The sequence below is a fragment of the Trichoplusia ni genome, chromosome 16 (genome assembly GCF_003590095.1).
Source record: "Trichoplusia ni isolate ovarian cell line Hi5 chromosome 16, tn1, whole genome shotgun sequence".
In the NCBI taxonomy this organism is placed as follows: Eukaryota; Metazoa; Arthropoda; class Insecta; order Lepidoptera; family Noctuidae; genus Trichoplusia; species Trichoplusia ni.
Genome location: NC_039493.1, coordinates 8,969,719 through 8,991,773, shown reverse-complemented (window position 1 = coordinate 8,991,773; position 22,055 = coordinate 8,969,719). Strand labels below are relative to the sequence as shown.

Genomic DNA, 22,055 nt, shown 5'->3' with positions numbered 1-22,055 from the left:
ATTCCGAAGTCACGCTCTGTAGCTCTAGTCTGAGATTTAAAAATATCGAGCTGCAATAAACTTCTGAACGGCGCAGTAGTAATCCCACAATAGTTCGCTACGGAAATCACAGTGCATATTGTTTGCATAAAAACGTCACAAGTGACTTACTGCGATGCATTTGGCACCAGATTTGAATGAGTATGCGTCTTCCGACGGTACGCAAAGCCGTCGTATAAACAAATTTACGAGTCATTCAATGACTCTAAAGCGACTCCAAACAGTCCAAACAACACATGCTCTTCAATGCTATACAATAATAGTTTACACAGGGAAATGAATGTCAGAGGTATCTTCATAATATGCTATTGTTACGAGCAGGTGCGAGCCCGGGGGTGATCAGCACGAGAGTTTGGGCAATATATTTTAAATAACATAAAAACAATAGAGTATCGTAAAAAACCCCTTATGTACAAAAAGGAATTTTATGCAGACGTATGTAATGCGATAGACTGAGTATATAGCATTCTAAAGGTAGAAGTGGCTTTTGTTTTTCTATCTAGCTTTATTATTGCACGAAGCTTAGCATTTATTTCGCTAATAACATCACGTAATTTAATATGATTGTTTTTATTTAAAAATGATGATTAAACTTTCCGTTAGCACTACTTATTATTTAGGCTGACCTACTCTTTGTAGAGTATAGCTATAAAACACGTGTATGGTGAGATCAGGATAAAGTTGAAAGGCAGTAAACTCCGCGCCTATCACAACCTCTTTAAGTAATATTATTAAAGTCATGTGGAAGAGCGACAGTGCGCTACTCGTTGTAGCTAGGCGCCTCTCTTTCACAACTTACTTTAAACTTATGTAAACTTTTTGTGAGAGGTGTTGGTTAGGACCTATGTGCTTTGTAAACCATTAAGTGCATGTATTTTGATGGATTTCTTAAAGTAAATAAAAATTACTACTAAACTAGTTTGATTCGTGACGCCAACGTTGCGATGGTTCATGATTTAAGGACTTCGGTCGGATAAGAAACAAGCCGGGCGATCCGGACAAATGGGCTTGAGAAAAGCGTTTTTAAAAATAAATAATAACGGAAAGTTATAAATTTTTGGTTGTATTATAATAAATGAAACGAATTAACTGTAATTATTTACTTTTATTACTCAACAACAAACAGATTTTCGTACAACTCTCGCATTTAGTGGCAGCGGAAACCTCGTTTCTACATTAAAAGGTATTAACAGTAAGGTAATGCAAAGCGGGGTCATCTGCATCATACATTTCTTTTAAAGTCTCCAACACAAGGGATTGTATGTACTCCACCTAAACACAAAAATAAAATTATTATTGAGTGTTTTAACAAATACTTTTTATTAAATACAAAGAGGTTTTAGTCATCACCTGATGAGGTGGGCAATAGCCATCATCAGTAGATCTTGCAACTGTTATAAGAATAGGCGGAGGTATGTTCTTTAATAATGGCACTAGTGCATCCTTAACTAGTCTCTGTATTTCTTGTTCGGTACTTATGTGGTAAGGTAACCCTCCTTGATCACGTGTGCATCCTCCTGCAAAAACAGCCCACCAATCGGGCTTCTCATTCAACTTCTTAGCCTCTTCATTTATAGCAGCGGCTAAATCGGCTACCTGGTTAAAATACATCGAAATAATCATTACAAAGCTTAAAAATAACTTCAACATATTATTATTCAAATTCCACTTACCATGTGATACGTGTGAGATTGTTCGCCTTCGTATTCATCCAAGTTATCAAACTTTTCCAAGTGTTGGAACAAGTTTTCAAGTTCTTCAAGTTGTCGTTCTCTTGATTCAACAACTTTATCGATTGTTTCAGTTTCATCGTTATCGGGAAGTTTGAAATCAAATATCGGTTGCAATCGATCGTAAACTTTTATGTTTTCATATAATGAGAGAAAAGGATTTCCTGTGCTAAAAAAATCTAAATCGATGTCGAGAACATACGGCTGCGTAATGTTGAGGTGCGTTACTAATTTTTGTATGTTGTTATGATCTTCAGCGAGCGCGGAATCAGAAAGTTCTGCTGTCGTAAAAATAAACTTTTTCTTATTGATTAGTTTCGATGAATATAAAGCATCAGAGAGGTAATATGGTTCCTTGCAATCTACTCGAAGCTCGCCTGTTGTAGGGTGGTCTCCGACATGTATAGCGCGTGTGTCGTCGCGGAACTGTCCTGCCCAAGGCGGACGCAGCCACACTACTCGGTCGATATGTCCAGCGGCCACTGCTGGCACGATCCAGTTTTCAATTTGTAATAACGGCAAAACTTGTCTCCCTGAACGTGCTTCCTCTCCTTTCAATTTGCGATCAATTAGCATATCTGGATGCGCATCTAAGTGTAGGAGAGTCGTTCCCTCTAATGGTAACTTCTTGCCACCAATGGCTGAATAAATGAACTGTAATGCATCATTGTGTTCTTCGACGACATAAATAGGAATCTTTTTAAATTGTTTCAGGGGCGTATGAGCAGTTCCTCGAATTTCAGCCATTAGTTTTATCTTCAGAAATTTATTAAGTTACTTTATTTCAGCCTATTTAGATAAATATATTGAAACATGTCTACGGGCACTAGCTAATATTGCTGGAAAAATACACAATATTCTGTATAAAGTTGGTTAGAACAGAGAAAAATAATGTTCAGCAACAACAAGATATATTTTTAATTTTAGTCGTGACATAATTCTCTAAAATTTCACGAGTACGGTTTACGTTAGTAAACAATGAAATCCCTCCTTTGTCGAAACAACCGACTTTCACTCTCAAACTTATTTGGTATATTCGAGGGCTTTTCTAATTTGGGTCAAGGTAAGAATAAGAACATCGGAAAAATGTAAGGAGAGGCCCACCCTGTTGTTCGTAGCTACTGCGCATTTGAAACAACTCCGTTTTTATACTTATGGCACCATCCTTTTATAATTTTGTCCATAATGGCATTACATCATAAGATACAATACTTTTATTATAACATTGCTTTACTTTAAATATTTAACACTGCGACAACGGCAACTTCTTTCACACAACTTGAAACACGAATACCTATGAAAGTTTTGTTTTCCCTAATTCCATGCCAGAATAAGTCAAATATTACTGCCTTAATAGTAACCTCCATATGGATCGAAATATGAAGCAAGGCTGCTATCTCTTTTGCAAGGCGTCATAATATTTGAAGTGGCAGAGTGGTGGGGGAGGGGTTGCGGTACGGCGGCGTGCGGATCTCATCAAAGCGGGCCATGAGCGACGTCGACAAACTTCCGGCTGGCGCGCGGCGTAGTTGCGCGGAGCTGTCCGGGCGCGGGTGCAGGTCGGGAGGGGTGTTGTGACGGCTCCGGCAGGGGTCGATACTGCGCGTCACTGACGTCACTACGCTACTACGCCCGCCCAAACATAGCCCCGTCGCCCCCGCGCGCGGCCCCCTTCTGACCTATTGCGACGTTACGCCCACCTGGGTCAAGGTGTGGAAGCCCGCTGGACCCGCCCGGATGTTCAAATACAGCCCGACATCGTTACACTATGTTACGTATTTAAACGAAGGTGAACAATCGATTCTCTTCATACACAAATAGACACCTACAGTTGAAAGGATGTAAACATAACTATTTTTGCGTCGTATTCACTGTGGATGTATGATGTGGTACTTTTACTGGCTTTTTGCATGTTACATAACATTTGTTAATATGATACTTTGAAGAAACAACATATTTATTAAATAAATTATTCAATACGGTTTGACTATTAAGTGGATATTATTGTAAGGCTTTATTAAGTATATGTTGATTTATCCTTATTTTAAAGTACAAATTAGCTTCCCAATGTCTACATATAAAATCAGGTTCTTTGTTTAAATTAAAATTAAGAGTTTTTGGAAAGAGCATTGTGTATTTTTTGCATAAAATTAGAAAAAAAAACACATTGACTTGTGTCTGTCACAGCTGCATTGTATAAGAAACACCTCTACTGATTTTAAACGGGGAACATTATTATTTGTTTAAGAACTCAGCCTATAGCAAAACATACAACACTTCTATTTTTTTGGGCCCCCTCATTTATTGCCCAAACTTTGGGTGAGCTTTTATTACTTATAAAGTTAAAGCCTTATTGATAAAATAAATATATTTTATCAAATTATCCTTAGTTTTATAGGTTTCTAGCTACTTAGAAGGCAGACATGTATTCAAGAAACCCCATATTTGAGGAATACTAAGTACATACATAATGCTTTCAATATTAAATATATTATGTTACCTTCTCAATGTAATATTCTACTTATTCCTCTACCTACAACCTTGTGACTTTATTTTAAATATAGAAACTAAATAATATCTGTATGCTAATATGTACTTTTTTACATGGAATAATAATTAGGACTAGAATTGAATGGCAATGTATTTCCTAGACAGCTACAAGTAAATGAATATGCCATGAATGTGAGCTCCTGTGAAAGCCGTAAAGACAATAGTATAGAGATTGTGGACAAAATTTTATAACAATGATCAAATAAAAAAAAGTTGTCTGATATCACACAATATAGATTAATTATTAAGATTGAGATACATATTAATAAAAAATAATAATAAATGCGGATATACACATTAGGTCATAATATTACTTAATACATTTTCCTACAATTTTGCTAATATAGACAATTTTGTTTTGTATTGTAATCTTAAATAACTCTTATGTCATCAGAAACAAATAAATGTATTATGAAGGCGTCTAACAAATGACTGTAATTTTAATAGCATTTAATAGCTCTTAAGAGCATTGCCCATACTGTAGTCATATTTGTAAGAAAATAAACAAGTATATTTATATATTTATTCTTTCAATGCTGGAAGAAGAAGACAGTATAACACTGTGAATGGAGAGAGTAGTGAATTTTAGCCGGTCGTTTCACGAAGTTTTTGATTGATGAACACAAATTCTATTTACTACGAAAAACATACGCTATCATACCGCTTCTATAAAATAAAATATAATTGCTTACATTTTTCTTTCTTCCGTGTGAAATTATCTTAATCACGTAAAATAGATCTATAATTCTTTGTTTTATTTAATGTCTATTTACTTTCAGAAATAGAGGTTAGGTTTTTTGTTATGACAGTTGAAGTTACTGACAGTTATTTTTGACGTTCAAATTAAAGCTTGAATACTTGTATTTTGATTTATTAAAGTAAAATCTACTTACTCTTTGGATTTTATTTATTATAAAATCTGTTTCATCATCAATATTTTATTTAAATAATATACATTTTAAGATGATGTATCTTTAATTAAGGAGCTCGTGGCTAAGCTATAACCGCATAAGTGATTCGATCACAGGTTAAGCTATGCTTGACGCGATTGGTCCGTAGATGGGTGACCATCTTTGTCATAACGAGTTCCTCCGTGTTTGGGAAGGCAAGGCGTTAAATAGTGGGACCCGGCTGTTATTCCTACATCTTTGACAGTCGCCTAGTCGTTACAGGTAGTCAGAAGCTTGAAAAAGTCTGACAGCCAGTCTAACCAAGGGGTATCGTGTTGCCCAGGTAACTGGGTTAAGGAGGTCAGATAGGCAGTCGCTCCTTGTAAAACACTGGTGCTTAGCTGAAACCGATTGGACTGGTAGCCGACCCCAACATAGTTGGGAAAAGGCTAGGCCAATGATGATGTATCTTTAATTCAAGTGAATGTGTTCGTAGACCAAATGAAATTTTGAAAACTAATGTAAAAAATTATAACATGAGTATATTATTCTATGCTAAAAAATCAAACCACCTACTCAATTATAAGACTATGAGAAAAAGAACAAGGAAAAGACTACTCGAATTCTCGAAAAGGAAAAGAAACCTCTTAGTGAAATCATCATTTACTGCAGTCTTTACTTCTTAATCTCAGTTAAGGAAGGGATAGGTACGGATATTTACATTTGAGTGTGCAAGTCTGTAGCAAGTCTCAAATTTATGCTCGAAAGCATTGGGTTTAGGAGAATTTATACTTTTCGGAAAATTAAGTACGTGATGGATAGTCTTGGTACTCCATTTGATCACAAAAAGACCTAACTTAATAAATATAAGGATCTATAAAACATGTGATTGGTATGGTTACCCTGTACTACAAATTAACAGGTCTCCACTTATTTTGGCCATGATGCACTACACACTTGGGAGCCCTGTAGTTTCTCTGTCTTTCTTAGGAGAAGGCCAAAGGGGATTTCAGTTAATAAATAACATTGTTCAACTTAAATATACCTTTATTATAATAATATTATATGGTTTATTAAACGGAAGATAAACTGGGTCCAAACTAAAAAGGTCTCATGATTACTCATAAAACAAAGTAGAATGACAATGAATCAGATTCTATCCTCAATGATTAAAACAAATTTAACACAATGTGAACTTTTACCTAAATAGAAACTTATATATTTTCATAATTATAATTAAGTTTAGAGACAATTGTAAATGCTATCATCTTTTATGTTGACTAAAAAGCCTTTCATTTGAGACTTGCACCTATTCATTTTCATTGTGGATCGAAATTGTAGAGAAAAAAAAATTCAATCAGGCACAAAATGGCGATCTTGTATTTAATTATGTAGGTCATATACCTTCTGATTAATATCATATTTTTTTTTGGGTACAAAATTTACTACATATTTTAATTCTAGAGTTCCTTTTTTATTGCAATTTTATTTCTATGGACTCGGCACAACTCCAAACAAAATATATTTATCATTACAGCATCCCTAATTTGTTGAATTCGTAAAATACAATGGATGCCTATACAAACGCTTAATCTAAATCGCCATCGTTTGTTTGTGATAGTCAACTAAAACTTAACCTAAACAGTGATTTATCTAGTCCAAGGTCACTAAGAATAATGATATTATTAGTAGATTTAATCTACAATTATTGAATGAACTCGTTATCTGAAGGATATTTAAATTATTTTATGGATATAAATTTCTTAATAACTAATTCAATGAAGAGGGTGGGAGAAAATAAACAACTTTAATTCTATACTTACCCCCTAGAAATTGTAATCCCCCAAAGAACGATGTGATTTTTTAAAAGTAATCTAATTATTTTGCAATAAAAATTTTAGCAACTCTTTCAAATTTAAAACTATTTGCTTTTGTTGTGCGTTGTGTTCATGTTTGTCTTTGAAGGATTCCAATTGCCTCACCAATAAGTGAACGGATTTTTTGTACTTTGTTCACTGCTTATATTTTAAATTACAGAAAGCCACAGGATACAGTGCTTTAGACTTATTTATACTTTGACCAGAGACAAAACGAAACATAAACCTTCGGAGTTTAGACAAATACATATAAGGCATTTAAAGTTCAGTCAAATGTCTAAAAGGCACATAGCAAATGTTTTATACAACCAGTATAAATTTATTTAATGGCGATTTGTCGGTTTCTGTGTATTCATTACATCTGGCAATTTAATTAAACAGTCTTAAAACTTTATTCAACATAATGTTTCATACACAATTTGTGCCTACTAGGTTTTAGCTATATGCCTTTTAGACAATATTTAAAGTTTATTCACGACTGCACCAACTTTACATATAGCAACTGCATTCTTTAACATTAATAAAGACTTTTTATCTAATTCAGTATTAAGTAGAAAATTACTTTTACTATGAATTTCATCAAAAGTAAAATGTTTTCTATTGGTGTAGAAATGAAAACCTGTGTATTGAACTGTTGTTACGTTATGTTGAAATTGCCCACAGGGCAGAGACCATAGCTCCTGGTGAAGCTTGAGGCACCGAATTGTGGAGTACGGCCTAGCCGACTCTGGATCCACGAGGCTTTGGTTACATTATACGACAGTTCTCTTCTCCCTCACGAAGTTCACCAAGCTGTAAGATATAATATTTAGTATAAATAATCTATTAATGTAATTAAAACTTATTAAAACATTTCAATGAGCATACCTGTTCACGACGAGGATATTTATGCGCGAGTTCGCGGTGTCGCTGTGCGCTTGTACTGATTTGTCTCCGCTGTCTTTCCGAGACCGCAACCTCCTGTGAAGGAACAATATAAAATCAGAAGTGCTGGAATTAATAAAATATCAAAAATGCATAGTAAATTAAGAACTTACTTCTTGTTCGGTGTTCAGCAGAGTGGTTGTGAACGAGTCGGCAACGAACCATTTTTGGCCTTTCATGACAATGTCGCGTGGTGGGTCGTGGTCCACACCGGAGTCGGCCGACCACACGGTAGCTACTGCACCGGGCTCTAACTTTACTGTGCGATGGAACTTGAACAAGGTCTCTTGATCACCAGCCTTGCGGACGATTTGGTATCCACCAAGGCTCAGCTCCTGTTAAAGATGTTTTATCATTAAATCCTTTAAATTGCCTCAATACAATTTTCCTTGCATCTACCACAACAATGGTAATTGTTCTTTAGTTTTGGTGGAGCTATTTCAAGATCAAGCATACCTTCTTGCCCTTGTTCCTGATCTTGACGAAGCCGCCGTCGGGGCAGGCCTCGGCGACCTCGAGGTCCCCCTTGGCGCTGGAGGTGACGCTGTAGTCGTTGAGGCTGCGCTCCTCGGTCTCGTCCAGCAGCGTGCGCTTGCGGGCGGCGCGCAGCGGCGTGTTGCGGCGCGCGGGGGTGCCGCGCCCGCCGCTCACTGACGCCGCGCCCGACGCGCGGGACTCGCGCCCCGGGGACTGCGTCGTCAGGTTTAACCTGCGTGTAATGAGGCCATATTATACCTGCTCATGTTTAATTAGTAAATGGATCAATAATATGATGACTGTCTTAAATAAAAAAATGAATAATATACGAAAAATCAATCATAATCAGATTAAAGTAACGATTCAGTTTGCATAGGAATATGATGATTGATTACTTCTCAAAAATACTAAAAAACAATTGGCAAGTTGGTTCCACGAATAATTCTCAATATATTAATAATATTCCAATAATCCTTAATATTATATTGTGAATGTTTTATTTGATTGAGCATAACCCTTTTCTACGTCCGTCCTTCCCGTCGCAAAATGATTTCTCTTGAACTTTATAGGAGTGTCTAAGTATTTTCACTTCAATATATCTAAGTATTCCATGAAATGAGAATTAGTATTTAGTCTTATCGAGAGGTAGTAATATGGCGAGTATATCTATCTAAAACATCAATCTATAAGTATCGTACCTATCCTCTTCGCCCTCGAGCAGCGCGCGGTAGGTGGCGATCTCGTAGTCGAGTGAGATCTTGATGTCCATGAGCGTGGCGTACTCGCGCAGCTGCGCGGCCATCTCGTCCCGCAGACGCGCCAGCTCCTGCTCCAGCGACGCCAGGTCCTCCGCGTGACGCGCGCGCTCAGACTCCAGCTGCCGCTCCAGCTCGCGGCAACGGTTCTACAGAACATACAATTTATTTAAGTTGTGTTTGGAAAAGTCAATTGTTGGGAGAAATGATAGACTTCATATTTGCACAACTTACGCTAAGTGCGGCGTTCTTGTTCTCCAGCTCATTGAGGGTAGAATTGAGGGTGTCAATGCGCGTGCGCATGGTGCGCAACTCCTCTACTGCTACAGTGGCTGCCGTGCTGTTGCGATTTGCAGCGGTTTGAAGATTCTTCATCTAAATAAAAAAAACATTTAGTGAAATGTTCACAAGAACGGGACTAAAAATATAATATTATAAAGCTTTCTAAAACTCCACACTTTTTTATGATTCATAGAATTTTATATAATCTATTCTTAAAGTCTTATCTCTGTTACTAGCTGACCTAGCCAACTTTGTACCATCTAACAGTTGATGATAGAATCCAGACAATCATATAAAAATGAGGTACTTAAAAATCAATCACGTCTCCGCAAGATCAATATATCGACGTCATCCTCGTGTACATTACTGGCACTTATTAATATCTTCTTCCGAATTTCTTATTACTAATGTACTATATGTATAGTACTAATGTACTAACTATAAAATACTAACTCCCCTGATCCTCATGCGTACCATGGTGCGGTCGTTCGAAAGTTACCGGCGCATATACATTTCGAAGATCATATTCACAATGGTTCAAATTCACACTAAACATACCTTGTTTTCATAGAGAGCTTCGATGTCGTCGCGGTTGGCTTTGATGTTAGCCTCCTGCTGCTCGCGCAGCTCTTGGAGACTTTGCTGTAACTTAGCTTCGTACTGCTGAGCCAGACGACCATCTACAAAAAAAAATTGACGTAAAAGAACCTCTTTTAATAATTACAACTTGGCACTTTTATGATGTTATGTCAAAATGTGAGTTAGAAGTTGGAAACCAGGAAGGAAAAACCTCACCGATTTCGGAGATCTCCACTTGGCGCCTGGTGCGAGTTTCCTGCAGCTCCTGTTGGAACACCTGGTCCTTGAAAGAGAGCTCTTCGCGCAGGCTCTGTACGGTGTTCTCCATGTCAATGCGGCACAGCATCTCCTCTTCCAAGGTCTTACGAGTGTCTGCGTACACCTTACGCAACTTCTCCAACTCTTTGCCCAGCTCCTAAAGAACAAATATTAATTTAGTTTTAAGTCTAATTTGACTTGTTGGTCCACATTTGTAATGTTTTGAATTGTACAAACCCTGGCTTCATCTTGTGCTTTCTTCTTGTCCGCAAGAGCTGTGTTGTACTTGTTACTCTCTTCAGCGTAACGCGTCTCATAATGACGCGCCAAGTTCTCGGCTTGTTGACAATCTTTAGTCTTCTTGTCCAAGCTGAAAACGTTTTAATAAATTCATACAACGGTAAACTACTGTCGAAATTTTTTGAAGGACTCATTCGAATGTTATAATGATGAGTCGTATTTATTTTTAGTTTGTTTATCAAAATGTGAATTTGTAAATAAATTAACATATCGTTGAGAGAATTCAAAGAGTAGGTTAAAATAATCCAATTACAAAGTGTTTTGTCGATACAAGAGGTAGCGATGTCGATGTTGTGCGGATTACCTCGGATAGATAACCGAGGTAATCGGCAATGTCGCGTCTCGTATCCATGTGGCCCGACCGCGACATTGCGCAACACCACACGGAGCAGACGGAATGTTTTTGTAAACACACCACTATCCGGTTCCCGCATGTTCATGTCGCGGGCATGAATAGCTATTTTATATGTAGACGCGTCGGTTGTATTCTCGTGTTTCCCGCGCATCATGAAACGACGTTTTACGTTGCGGGGGCCTACATGATAAACCTTGGCCGATATTAAATGATTAATACGTCGGCAAATAAACTGAGAAGGCGTAGTTTCAAAATATCAATGCCATTACTTTCTCCAAGTACTTGTTTGTTATTTGGGCCGGAAATGCTCGAAAGATAACAACTTTAACAAATAAAATGTTTAAAGACTATACTTTTTTAATTGTTTAATGTTCATTTAAGCATTCTCGGCGGTGTCGTCATGTATGTTATTTCGGTGTACACACCAAATAATCATATTTACAGAAGACCAAGGTTGAATAATAAAAATAACGATTATGTGTTAGCCCCCCACCGACCGTTTACTTATCTAATTATAACATCCGAACTTCGTAATTTGCAGACTAACGTACGACTTACTACTTCAAGTTCTAATATGTCTACATAATGCACCGATGAACACGGTTAACGCTTATGTCGTTACGTCATCGCGATAGTCTATGTCGCCATGACATCTTAGCGTAGCCGCCCGCCTAAATATGAGTCTATTTTAGTATGGTGTTCCTAAATTGATTTATAAATAATATTATCTTTTTGAGTGGCCTAGTTTTGGATGGCAATGGCGGACATTATTTGGTGCTGTTGACGTAGTATTTAATAGTAATTAACTATGTTAATTACTCCATTATATTTCGCGATGCGGGAGATCAACCGTATTATGAGAATTTTGAATTGATGCAAAAGCTAAAAACAGAAATTGTGACTAACAAAAGTTACTTGGAGCGACATATTCTCAAGAAATCGTCATCGATATATAATTTCAGTTCGGCGAAGGCTGTATTGATGTCACGAGTAAATGTGACGATTACGTCATTAGTGAAGCTTTTATCAAGTTATTATGCTGGAATTGCTACCTCGCAGGCTTCAAATATTAAGCAACCCATGTGTTCATTTTTATTTAATTTCGTCGATTGTTGTGAAGGCGCGTTTAGTTCATGTTTACGTGGGCCGCGCGATGTTAGCGTGTAGCTGACGTAAACTTGCCAGGGTCAACAGCCGTTGCCTTTAAAGTAGATCTGTGTTCCTAGACAGGAAAACTATCCAACTTAATAGGCGTTCATACAAGCGAATGAAAATTGCCTTGGAATCGGGTCTGAGTCGTTGATGAGACTCAACAATGATTGTATTCTTTCACTATTTAAGTGTAAAATGTAGCATTTTTTAAATACGTATCAGCTTTCTTTCTCTATTGTAATGTTTAATGGGAAATGTATCTTTGCAGTAAGACACTTGATTAACAATAATTCGTCAAAAAACTTGTTCGGCAAGCATCACGTTTAAGTCTCTATCTTAATAATAAAGAATTAACTTATTTTATAATTCAAAGATAAGATAAAATTGCAATGAAAAGACGACAGAACGAAAGTTCGTCCCTGACCCAGATATGAAATTTGCGTGCGCCAAGGTTGATGTCTCGTCCCCTCCGCCAAATTTAATAGTTATTTAGGGTCGACTTTACTTTCTTTAAAAGATAACTGTTTATTTTTCCCTTTAAGTCTGCCCGGTACAATGGCTGTTGGCGTTTATACTCCATTTTACAGATGGCTGAAATATTGCCGTGTTGTTGCGGCAACGCGAATGTTTTTTAAACTTTCGCCAAATATATAGAATAGCTAGATTATTCCAGTTAGCATGACATTGTCCATAACTTGTTCGATATTTGCACTTAATATTGGCGATCATATTTCACAAGTTACAATCAAATATTTTATTTTCAAGTCAAGGTCTAGTCAAGTACAAAATTGTCGTATTGGTGGGAGTTGTGACGTATCTCGTATTGGACGACGAACGTATACGACCTCTACGCCTGATACTACCATTCGTCGTTTACCTAAATCGGCAAAGTCAAGGTGCTATTAAATGACAATATATTGCTATTTATAAGGCATTAGGTAAATATATTATGCTGCACTCATGTTCTGTATCCACAAATAAATTTAATTCATTATAAACTAGTAATGTATCAACAATTCTTTATTTATCTTCACATTGTTTTCGTTATCTTTGTACTGGATATTGTATAATGATAAATAAATTGAATTAGATTAACAGTTAATCTTGTTAAGGTGTTCTACAAATGTTTCACTAAACGAACACCATTTGGTTATACAAATAGCATTCAAAGAAATAGTTAAGACTAGCTGTTGCCCGCGACTTCGTCCACGTGGTTAGAAGATATAAGTTATAATTTATACCTGCCTTCTATCTATCTATCTGCCTTCTATCTATCTTGTAGGATACAGTCAGCGCTTGCAATGTAAGCGCAAAAAATGTGTTTTTTTACGACCTCAAATTAGAAACCTCAAAAATTGTAGCCTATGTGTTATTCTGATGTATAAGCTATATTGTGGTAAAGTTTCATTCAAATCCATTCAGTAGTTTTTACGTGAAAGAGTAACAAACATCCATACATCCATCTAACTTTCGCCTTTATAGTAGTAGGGATTTAAAGCACTGATAATCATGAATTTCAAAGTAAATGTGCCTGAATCATAGCAAACACATAATAAAAGTAAATTTAGATCATACTATTTCACCTTGACACAAAAAGATAGCATTTTGGGACACTTCCTAAGACTAAACATGAGGATTACTTATTATTTTGAGATAATATCTGTATATACTTTATATACACATCTTAATGATAAAAGATTGTTGATATACAGACAACAATTTGTTGGAGATCCTTAAATAAATAAACAAGCACACTTAAAAGAAGTATGTTTCCAAATAGATAAAAAACAATATAAAAAGGCTGTATAAACAGGGTAAAAAGGTAAAATTGCAAATCTTACTTAAGTAAAGCCCAACATAGCTAGAATTGACATATTACATTCAAAGAAACAGTAATTGTTTATCAACAAGGCATGTAACATAATAATATTTCAAGTATTTTACTTCTACGGTTTCAACAAGTTTTAACAATTAATAATTTGCAAGTATTATCATATGAATGATGTGTGCCATGAAAACTTATCACCAAAACAATGTCCATAATGATATGACATTGTCTAAGTGGTATACAGAAGTCAACTATTTATGTTGTTTATAAACAAGTTAATATAAATCTAACTAACAGTGTAATTGTATTGTTATACTTAGGAATGTGATTAGTTTGGTTAAATCGAGCTATGATGTCACTAAGTCGTAAAAGCGAGGTCGCCCGCGCTCGTCACACCGCACCCGCTAAGAATCTCCGCCGATGACGTAAACTTGCTGGCTAAGGTTAGCCGGAAGAACTTACACCACCAGCGTCCACATGTATTATTTATTTATATTTACAAAAAATATGATAATATGACGTGTTAATTTTAGTAATGACTTACCGTTTCTTTAGATCATCATTCTCCTCGTATAACCTCTTCAGATCAATTTCCAACTTAGCTTTCTCACGCGATGTGTCATCTAAAAGCTTCCGGGCGTCTTGTAATTCGTGCTCGTAAATCCCCTTGATATTGGAGACCTCGCGTGTCACGACCTCCTGAGTGGTTTGAATCTCCCGACGCAGACCAGAATTCTCGCTTTCTAGCTGCCTTACTTTATCAATATACGCTGCCAAGCGGTCGTTGAGGTTTTGAAGAGCATCCTTCTCTTGAAGACGACTGTGTCGAGTAGGGCTAAGTGGGCTATTCGGCCGGCCGGCTGAACTAGAAGGGCGGCTTCCCACAGGAGTGCTCGACTGCTGCGGGCTTTGCACAGAAGACACCACACTTATATTAGACGACGATGTTACAGTCTTTTTCGTTTTTGACGACATTGTTAAGTATCTTTTTCTGTCACAATAAATAGATCTACCACAAAATATAAAAAGCCACACGAGCTTACACACACCTCCAGCCAAGCGTAGAGCTCACGAAAAGCAAACGCTAAACGAAGCAAACGATCAACCAATCACACAGTAATAAAACCAAGCTTGTGTGGTCACGTGACCGTTGAGTCATACTAAATGTTGCCATGTGCGATAAAAGACATATATCTGGTTTTATATTGACACTGACCAGAGTTTGCCCATTAAAACTTTGCTTGCAAGTACTGTTCTAGATGATTAAAAAATCATAAAAAATGTATGTATAAAATTATTTCATATTTTCGTGCCATTAGGTAGTTGTAGAAAAGTAATTAGATTGAAACAGAAATAACTATTATAGTGGAGACTGTAGGATAAAGGCGTAACCTCATGGTCACTCTTGGCCCGCGATCTGATCACGCGACCCCATTTTTAAATTTCCCGCGTCTCGAAAAAGCAACAAAATATGGTCGCAGGAAAGGTAGCGACAAAGCTGAAAATGTTGAGCTACGACCTTTGCAGTCGCTCGTTTGCAGCGACAAATCTGATTTTTTGATATGTAGTGATAAAGCTCAAAATGTTGAGCTTTGGCGCTGGGAAAAAATTAACCTATGATCTTCTACACAAAAGATTTTTTTTTTTTTTTGAAAGCGCGGGAAACTTTCAAACTTGGCGGACGCGGTTTTTTGGTTTCTTGGGGAAAAAAACAATTTTTTAGTATTTTAATCATCAATAGTAGTAAGTTTATGTACATATTCTTTTCTTCTTAGTGTAAATATACTTTTTCCTTCCATTGGTAAGTCATTTTTAACTAATTACTTAAGATTACAATGAACGACCCGCCTGACCCGGGGGACTTTGTTCCCCCGGCAGGTAATTTTGTGACCATCCAGTCCAATGAGTCTGGAATGGAAACTGATGGGTCCACATCGACCCGGAGTTTAAAAAGACGTATGCATGTGTGCAAACACTGCAATAAGCGTCGTCGGAGGCACATTGGCACTGATTCGGTTGGCTGCGGATGTCAAGATCCCCAAAGTTTTTCCGAGAACATAAGTAATAATACTCCAAAGAACCCAGTTCCGGTTACTCCTCAAACATCCATAGGCAGAAAAAACTACGAAAAAACAGATAGTGCACCATATGTGATACATGTTCAAAAAGAAGTTACATCACCTAACGACGGTACCACATTGCACCCTATCACCTTCGGCAAATTTTTAAAAAAACATTCTTTCACTAACATAATTAATGGTAGCGTTAAGCGGATAGGGCGAAACAAAATTTCCATGGCTTTTTCCAACCACACAGACGCTAATAATTTTCTTACTAATAAGAGTTTAGAGGCACAGAATTTAAAAGCCTACATTCCGACATTTAATGTCACAAGGATGGGCTTAGTTCGAGGGGTCCCTGCAGAATGGTCTCCAGAGGAAATCGGTGAAAATATTTCAGTACCTTTAGGTTGTGGTCCTATAATTAAAGTTAGGCGCATAAATTTTAAAACATTCATAGATGGCGCTATTACCTGGAAACCTACACAATCCGTAGTTGTCACATTTGATGGACAAATTCTACCGAAACGCATTTTTATTTGCTACAATAGTTTACCTGTAGATTTATATATTTTTCCCACAATACAATGCTACAACTGTTGCCGGTATGGTCATACAAAACTGCAGTGCAGGTCAAAGCCCAGGTGCTTTAAATGTGGCCAGGGCCACACAGGGGACAGCTGTGATGTCGATGAAGACCATGCATCATGTTGTATGTGTTCGGGATATCATTTTGCATCCAACAAATCTTGCCCTGAATTTGATAGGCAAAAAAAAATTAAAACTTACATGGCCCAAAATTCTGTTTCATATGCTGAAGCCATGAAAGTACATCCACCAGTAGGCAGAACTTATGCAGAAATGCTTTTATCCTCTCCGTCAAAAAATTTTTCAAACAAGCCTGTAGTTATTTCTAATCGTATACCTAATACCACCACAAGCTATAAAAAAACAATTTTTATGAAACCCCGATCGCCACCTAAAACCACCCAAGGTTATGACATTGAAGCACACAAAAATATTATTAAAGATTTTCAAGAACCACAGCCATCAAATGGGTGTGCTTTAACAATAAATGAAAATAAGAATAAAAATGAAACTAATAGTAACATGTCTATAAATGATTTCATTACAGCTTTCTTACAACTCCTTTCTCAATTTAATATTTCACCGTCCAACGCTGCCTCTTTTCTTAATACTTTTACCCTTCCCACCAATCATGGACTGCATAATACAGTGGAATTGTCGCAGCCTATTGAGCAAAAAAAGTGACATAATTTATTTACTTAATAGATATAAGCCTTCAGTTTTTGCTTTAGCAGAAACTTGGCTGAAGCCACATAATGTTTTTAAAATTAAAAACTATTTAATTATTAGAGATGATAGACTTGATGGGTATGGTGGAGTAGCCATACTTATCAAGAATTCTATCCCCTTTTCTATCATTTCCTTCCCACCACATAGTGAGGACATTTCAATTGTTGCTATTAAAGTATACAATCTTTGCCTTGTCTCTATTTATGTTCCTCACCCTTCTTCTTCTTTACTTCTTGAGATCAACCATCTCTTCTCTATTCTTCCAAGACCTTTAATTATAATGGGAGATTTAAATTGCCACCACCAATGTTGGGGCTGCTCAATTTCAAGCAACTATGGGCAGGACTTACTTGACATAATAGACCAACATAATCTATGCATATTAAATACAGGTATCGCCACTCGGCGGTCAGCCCCTAATCAGAATAACAGTGCTGTGGATCTATCCATTTGTTCTCCTAATCTAGCTTCTTCACTAACCTGGAATACCCTTTCTTCTACATATGGCAGTGACCATTTCCCAATAGTTATTTCCAGCCCATTCTCTATTTTTAGGTCTAATAATCGACAGAAATTTAAATTGGAAAGCACATATTGAGGCTCTATCCAAAAGAATAAGCAGTAGTGCATATGCGTTATATAAATTAGCTCATACTGTAAATATTGAAGCACTTTTAACAGCCTACTATGGTTTGGTTGAATCTGTCATTCGATACGGTGTTATCTTCTGGGGTAACTCAACCGATAGGGATATCATTTTTAAAAGACAAAAGTTCTGTTTAAGGTCTATGTTTAAGCTCAAAACTACCGATAGCTGTAAAAACTATTTTATTAAATATCATATATTAACATTACCTTCACTTTATGTATTAGAAATAATCATGTTTGTGAAAACAAATCCACACTTATTTCCTCGTATGGCAGACAGATTTCCAAGAAATAGACGTGATGATAGCAAATTGTGTTTACATACATCAAGAACTACACTTATGCGCGGGAGTGTTTTTTGCATGGCACCAACTATCTATAATAAATTGCCCAAAAGTTGGAAAGAACTACCTGTTATTAAACTTAAACAAACAATGAAATCGTTTTTAGCACAAAAAGCTTATTATAGTATTTCAGATTTTTTAAACGACTCGGTGATATAATAAATAACAAAAATTAATACAATTACTGTGATGGAATGTTTATTAAAATGATACATATCTCAATTGTAATATTTATAATATATAATGAGAGACAAGAAAATTAAGTAATTTGATAAGTGTTCAATATAAGAAATATGTATAATTAAAAGTGATATTTAATGTATAAATGTAAAATTTCAAATACTTAATTGATTATTAATAGAATTTGTACCTATATCTAATATTTGCACGTCATGAAAAATGACAGACATGTCGTGAGCCTCCATTATTTAAGATCTTGCATGCATGTATTATTTTAATTCTGTATGTGTACACATGTTTGAGCAAATAAATTTTCTTATTCTTATTCTTATTCTTATTCTTATGCCAACTATTTCAAAGAGACGATCAAACCTGAAACATAAACTGCCTGATAGGAATAGCATTCATTGGGAAAAGTATAGAAGTAGTGCTGACACAAAGTTGTCTACTCTCCCGCCTATTTCAGATGGCAATGAAAATGCATGTGCTAATGCTTTAGTTAGGTTAATAATAACTGCAGCTAATGAAACTTTCCGTACTAAAAGTGAAAATGTTACTTTAATTCCTAAACCCCCGTGGTGGGACTCAGAGTGTACAGAGGCTGTTAAAAAACGTAAACAAGCTGAACTTAATTATAATCGTGATATGTCTGATATTAACTTTGAGGCACTGACTAATGTTATTACAGACACCAGACAACTTTTAAAGAAAAAAAAATATACAGGTTGGCAGAGTTTCTGCTCAACAATTTCCCCAAATACCCACCCTACTATAGTTTGGCAAAATATTCGTAAATTCAGGTCCGTTTTTACACAGCCGACGCCTGCTATTCCTGATTCTTTAGCCTCTGACTTCCTGGACCATTTGGCTCCACCATGGGTTCCTCAGAACATTTGTTGTGCACCGTGCGGAACTAATGCCGATAGTTCGAAACAGTCTACAACTAATACATTACACCTCCCGTTCTCCCTAAGTGAATTAAAGGGGATTGTGCAAAATACTGTAGATTCCGCTCCTGGTCTAGATGGCATTCCATACTCATTTTTCGTACATCTGAGTGATAATATTCTTAGTTACTATTTGGAGTTGATTAATACCGTAATGACAACAGGAAACATCCCTGAAGAATGGAAACGTCAAATGGTGTTGCCATTCTTAAAACCAAACAAAGCGCCTTCTGATATTTCCTCGTACCGCCCAATAGTACTGTCCTCAGTATTAATCAAATTAGCTGAAAATCTAATTAAAAATCGTCTAGAATGGTACATCGAAAGTGAAGGCCTTCTATCCTCTTCACAATATGGTTTTAGAAAAGGTAAAAGTACTATGGACTGTTTAAGTATTTTAACAACTGATATCCGTTTATCTTTTTCTAATAACCAGTCTACAGCAGCTGTTTTCTTAGATATAAATGCAGCCTATGATAATGTCCTAGTATCCGTATTACATACTAAACTAAGTGAGCTTCGAGTACCATTGAATCTTTGTAATTTTATTATTAACATTTTATCTGATCGTTCCATAGATATGCCTTTAGCTGATCATAAATTATCCCGTAAGGTTTGGAGAGGCCTTCCTCAGGGATCTGTATTAAGTCCCCTTTTATATAATATTTATACATATGACCTGGATAAATCCGTAAACAACGGAGTCAAAGTACTGCAGTATGCCGATGATTTATTATTTTATAGTTCAAGTCATTCCGTGGAAAAAGCCTGTTCGGATATTACTTCGGCTTTGACATCATTATCCTCATGGTTACAGTTGAACGGTTTGGAATTGTCTACTTCTAAAAGCGCAAGTGTCATTTTTACACGTAAAAGAAATATTCCTCAATGTACCATTTCCTATAACGGAAATCCTATTCCTTTCAAAGACTATTTTAAATATCTGGGCGTCATTTTAGACTATAAGCTTAGTGGTGTTCAACATTGCGAACATATTATTAATAAATGTGAAAAACATTTAAATATGCTTAGGTGCTTATCCGGAGTTTGGTGGGGCGCTCATCCTTTCTCATTAAAGTTAATTTATAACGCAATAATTAGAAGTGTTTTAGATTATGGTTTGTTTACCCTTGTACCTGGAAGTATTATGGCTTTCAAAAAATTAGACTTAATTCAATCTAAGGCCCTCCGGATTATTTCTGGTGCCATGAAATCTAGTCCGATAAATGCCCTTCAAGTGGAGTGTGGTGAAACTCCGTTACACCTTAGGAGACAATTTCTGTCAGATAATTTTTTCTTCAGGATCCTTCAGTTCTCTGCTCATCCCCTTATTCCTAAACTACACCTTTTAATGTCTCAAGTCCAATCATCTAGCTACTGGTCTCATAAAACTGTTCCCTGTTTGGTCATTAGTTATCAGAAATTCTTATCCCTTAGTTCCCCTACACATCGGTCTAACAAACTCCCGTTATTTAGTGTTAGCTATGATAGCCTACACTTCTCACCTTATGTAGTACACGACTTAATTAGTAAATCTGATCCCTGTCCCCAGTCGAAATTTAATAAGTTGCTCGCAGAACAATTTCATAATTTTCACCACTTATTCTCTGATGCAGCTAAGCCCTCTTCAACCGACTGCGTTGGTGTAGGGGTATACCACTCACAATACAATGTAGTGCAGAAAATTAGGCTTCCCCCAGAGACTTCGGTTTTCACGGGGGAATGCTTTGGAATTTTCAAAGCACTTGAATATATAAAAATATTTAAACTAAAAAATTCTATAATCTTTACAGACTCTCTGAGCGCTCTTCAAGGTATTCAAAAATTTCCATTTCAACACAAAATTCAACTTCCAATCATTTTTCAAATTAATGAGCTGACGTATAAACTTAACGCTAACAATTATAATCTGCAATTCGCTTGGATCCCAGCCCACTCTGGAATTCGAGGCAACGAATTTGCTGACAAATTGGCAGCTGATGCGGTGCAATGTGGTGACTTGTTTCCTTACAAAAACTTTTGCCAAGACCTTCTGTCTTTACCGAAGGCCTTTCTATTAAAATCATGGAAAGCTGAGTGGGACTCCAGTAGCAAACTTAAGGGAAAATGGTACGCATCAGTTCAATCCAATGTCACACTAAAACCATGGCTTTTTAGAGCCAAGTTTGGCAAGATGGAGACATCGACATTAGTCCGGATGCGCCTGGGACATTGCAGCTGTCCCATCCATCTGGTCAGATTAAAAATTATGTCCGACCCGACTTGCGGGTGTGGCAAAGATGTGGGTGATCTTAACCATATATTCTTCTCCTGTCCTCTCTATGACCATAGTTCCTTTGTAAATAGCTTAGTATCCATTAATATTCCTCTTCCTTCTTCCATCCTGTCCTTACTTCATTCTAATAACTTTCATGTATATAAATGTATAGCATCATTCATTTCTTCGAATACCATAAAATTGTAATTTAATTTTTCAATTTGTCGCTCCAAATTTATCGTCCTTTTATATATTCCTAAGTTTCCCTACCTTTTGTAAATGTTGTCATTGGCCAACACTAACCGT

The 22,055-nt window shown here is 36.5% G+C and overlaps 2 protein-coding genes and 1 long non-coding RNA gene across 3 annotated transcripts; all 3 read right to left on the bottom strand.

The window, feature by feature from the left end:
• Positions 1-1,129: 1,129 nt before the first annotated feature.
• LOC113501841 (UPF0489 protein C5orf22 homolog) lies at positions 1,130-5,147 on the bottom strand. Its single transcript, XM_026883127.1, has 4 exons — positions 5,012-5,147; positions 1,713-2,608; positions 1,390-1,635; positions 1,130-1,311 (listed from the first exon to the last, which is right to left on the bottom strand). The coding sequence occupies exons 2-4, from the start codon at positions 2,514-2,516 to the stop codon at positions 1,216-1,218; spliced, it is 1,146 nt and encodes a 381-aa protein (XP_026738928.1). The 5' UTR covers positions 2,517-2,608; positions 5,012-5,147; the 3' UTR covers positions 1,130-1,215.
• Positions 5,148-6,667: 1,520 nt separating this feature from the next.
• Positions 6,668-15,109, bottom strand: LOC113501742 (lamin-C-like). Its single transcript, XM_026882964.1, has 10 exons — positions 14,541-15,109; positions 10,599-10,731; positions 10,320-10,518; positions 10,083-10,204; positions 9,477-9,617; positions 9,186-9,391; positions 8,467-8,719; positions 8,124-8,345; positions 7,954-8,046; positions 6,668-7,878 (listed from the first exon to the last, which is right to left on the bottom strand). The coding sequence occupies exons 1-10, from the start codon at positions 14,969-14,971 to the stop codon at positions 7,834-7,836; spliced, it is 1,845 nt and encodes a 614-aa protein (XP_026738765.1). The 5' UTR covers positions 14,972-15,109; the 3' UTR covers positions 6,668-7,833.
• A 2,053-nt stretch (positions 15,110-17,162) lies between these two features.
• On the bottom strand, positions 17,163-17,916 carry LOC113502215. Its single transcript, XR_003401337.1, has 2 exons — positions 17,854-17,916; positions 17,163-17,308 (listed from the first exon to the last, which is right to left on the bottom strand). It is a non-coding gene; the product is annotated as an uncharacterized LOC113502215 (long non-coding RNA).
• Between the last annotated feature and the right edge of the window lie 4,139 nt (positions 17,917-22,055).

Coding starts and splice junctions, on each gene's coding strand:
- LOC113501841 (XM_026883127.1), bottom strand. CDS start 2,516: ATGGCTGAAATTCGAGGAACTGCTCATACGCCCCTGAAACAATTTAAA. Junction 1,636..1,712: donor AATCTCACACGTATCACATG/GTAAGTGGAATT, acceptor TATTTTAACCAG/GTAGCCGATTTAGCCGCTGC. Junction 1,312..1,389: donor GCTATTGCCCACCTCATCAG/GTGATGACTAAA, acceptor TTTTGTGTTTAG/GTGGAGTACATACAATCCCT.
- LOC113501742 (XM_026882964.1), bottom strand. CDS start 14,971: ATGTCGTCAAAAACGAAAAAGACTGTAACATCGTCGTCTAATATAAGT. Junction 10,519..10,598: donor AAGCACAAGATGAAGCCAGG/GTTTGTACAATT, acceptor TTTGTTCTTTAG/GAGCTGGGCAAAGAGTTGGA. Junction 8,346..8,466: donor TCAGGAACAAGGGCAAGAAG/GTATGCTTGATC, acceptor CATCTTTAACAG/GAGCTGAGCCTTGGTGGATA.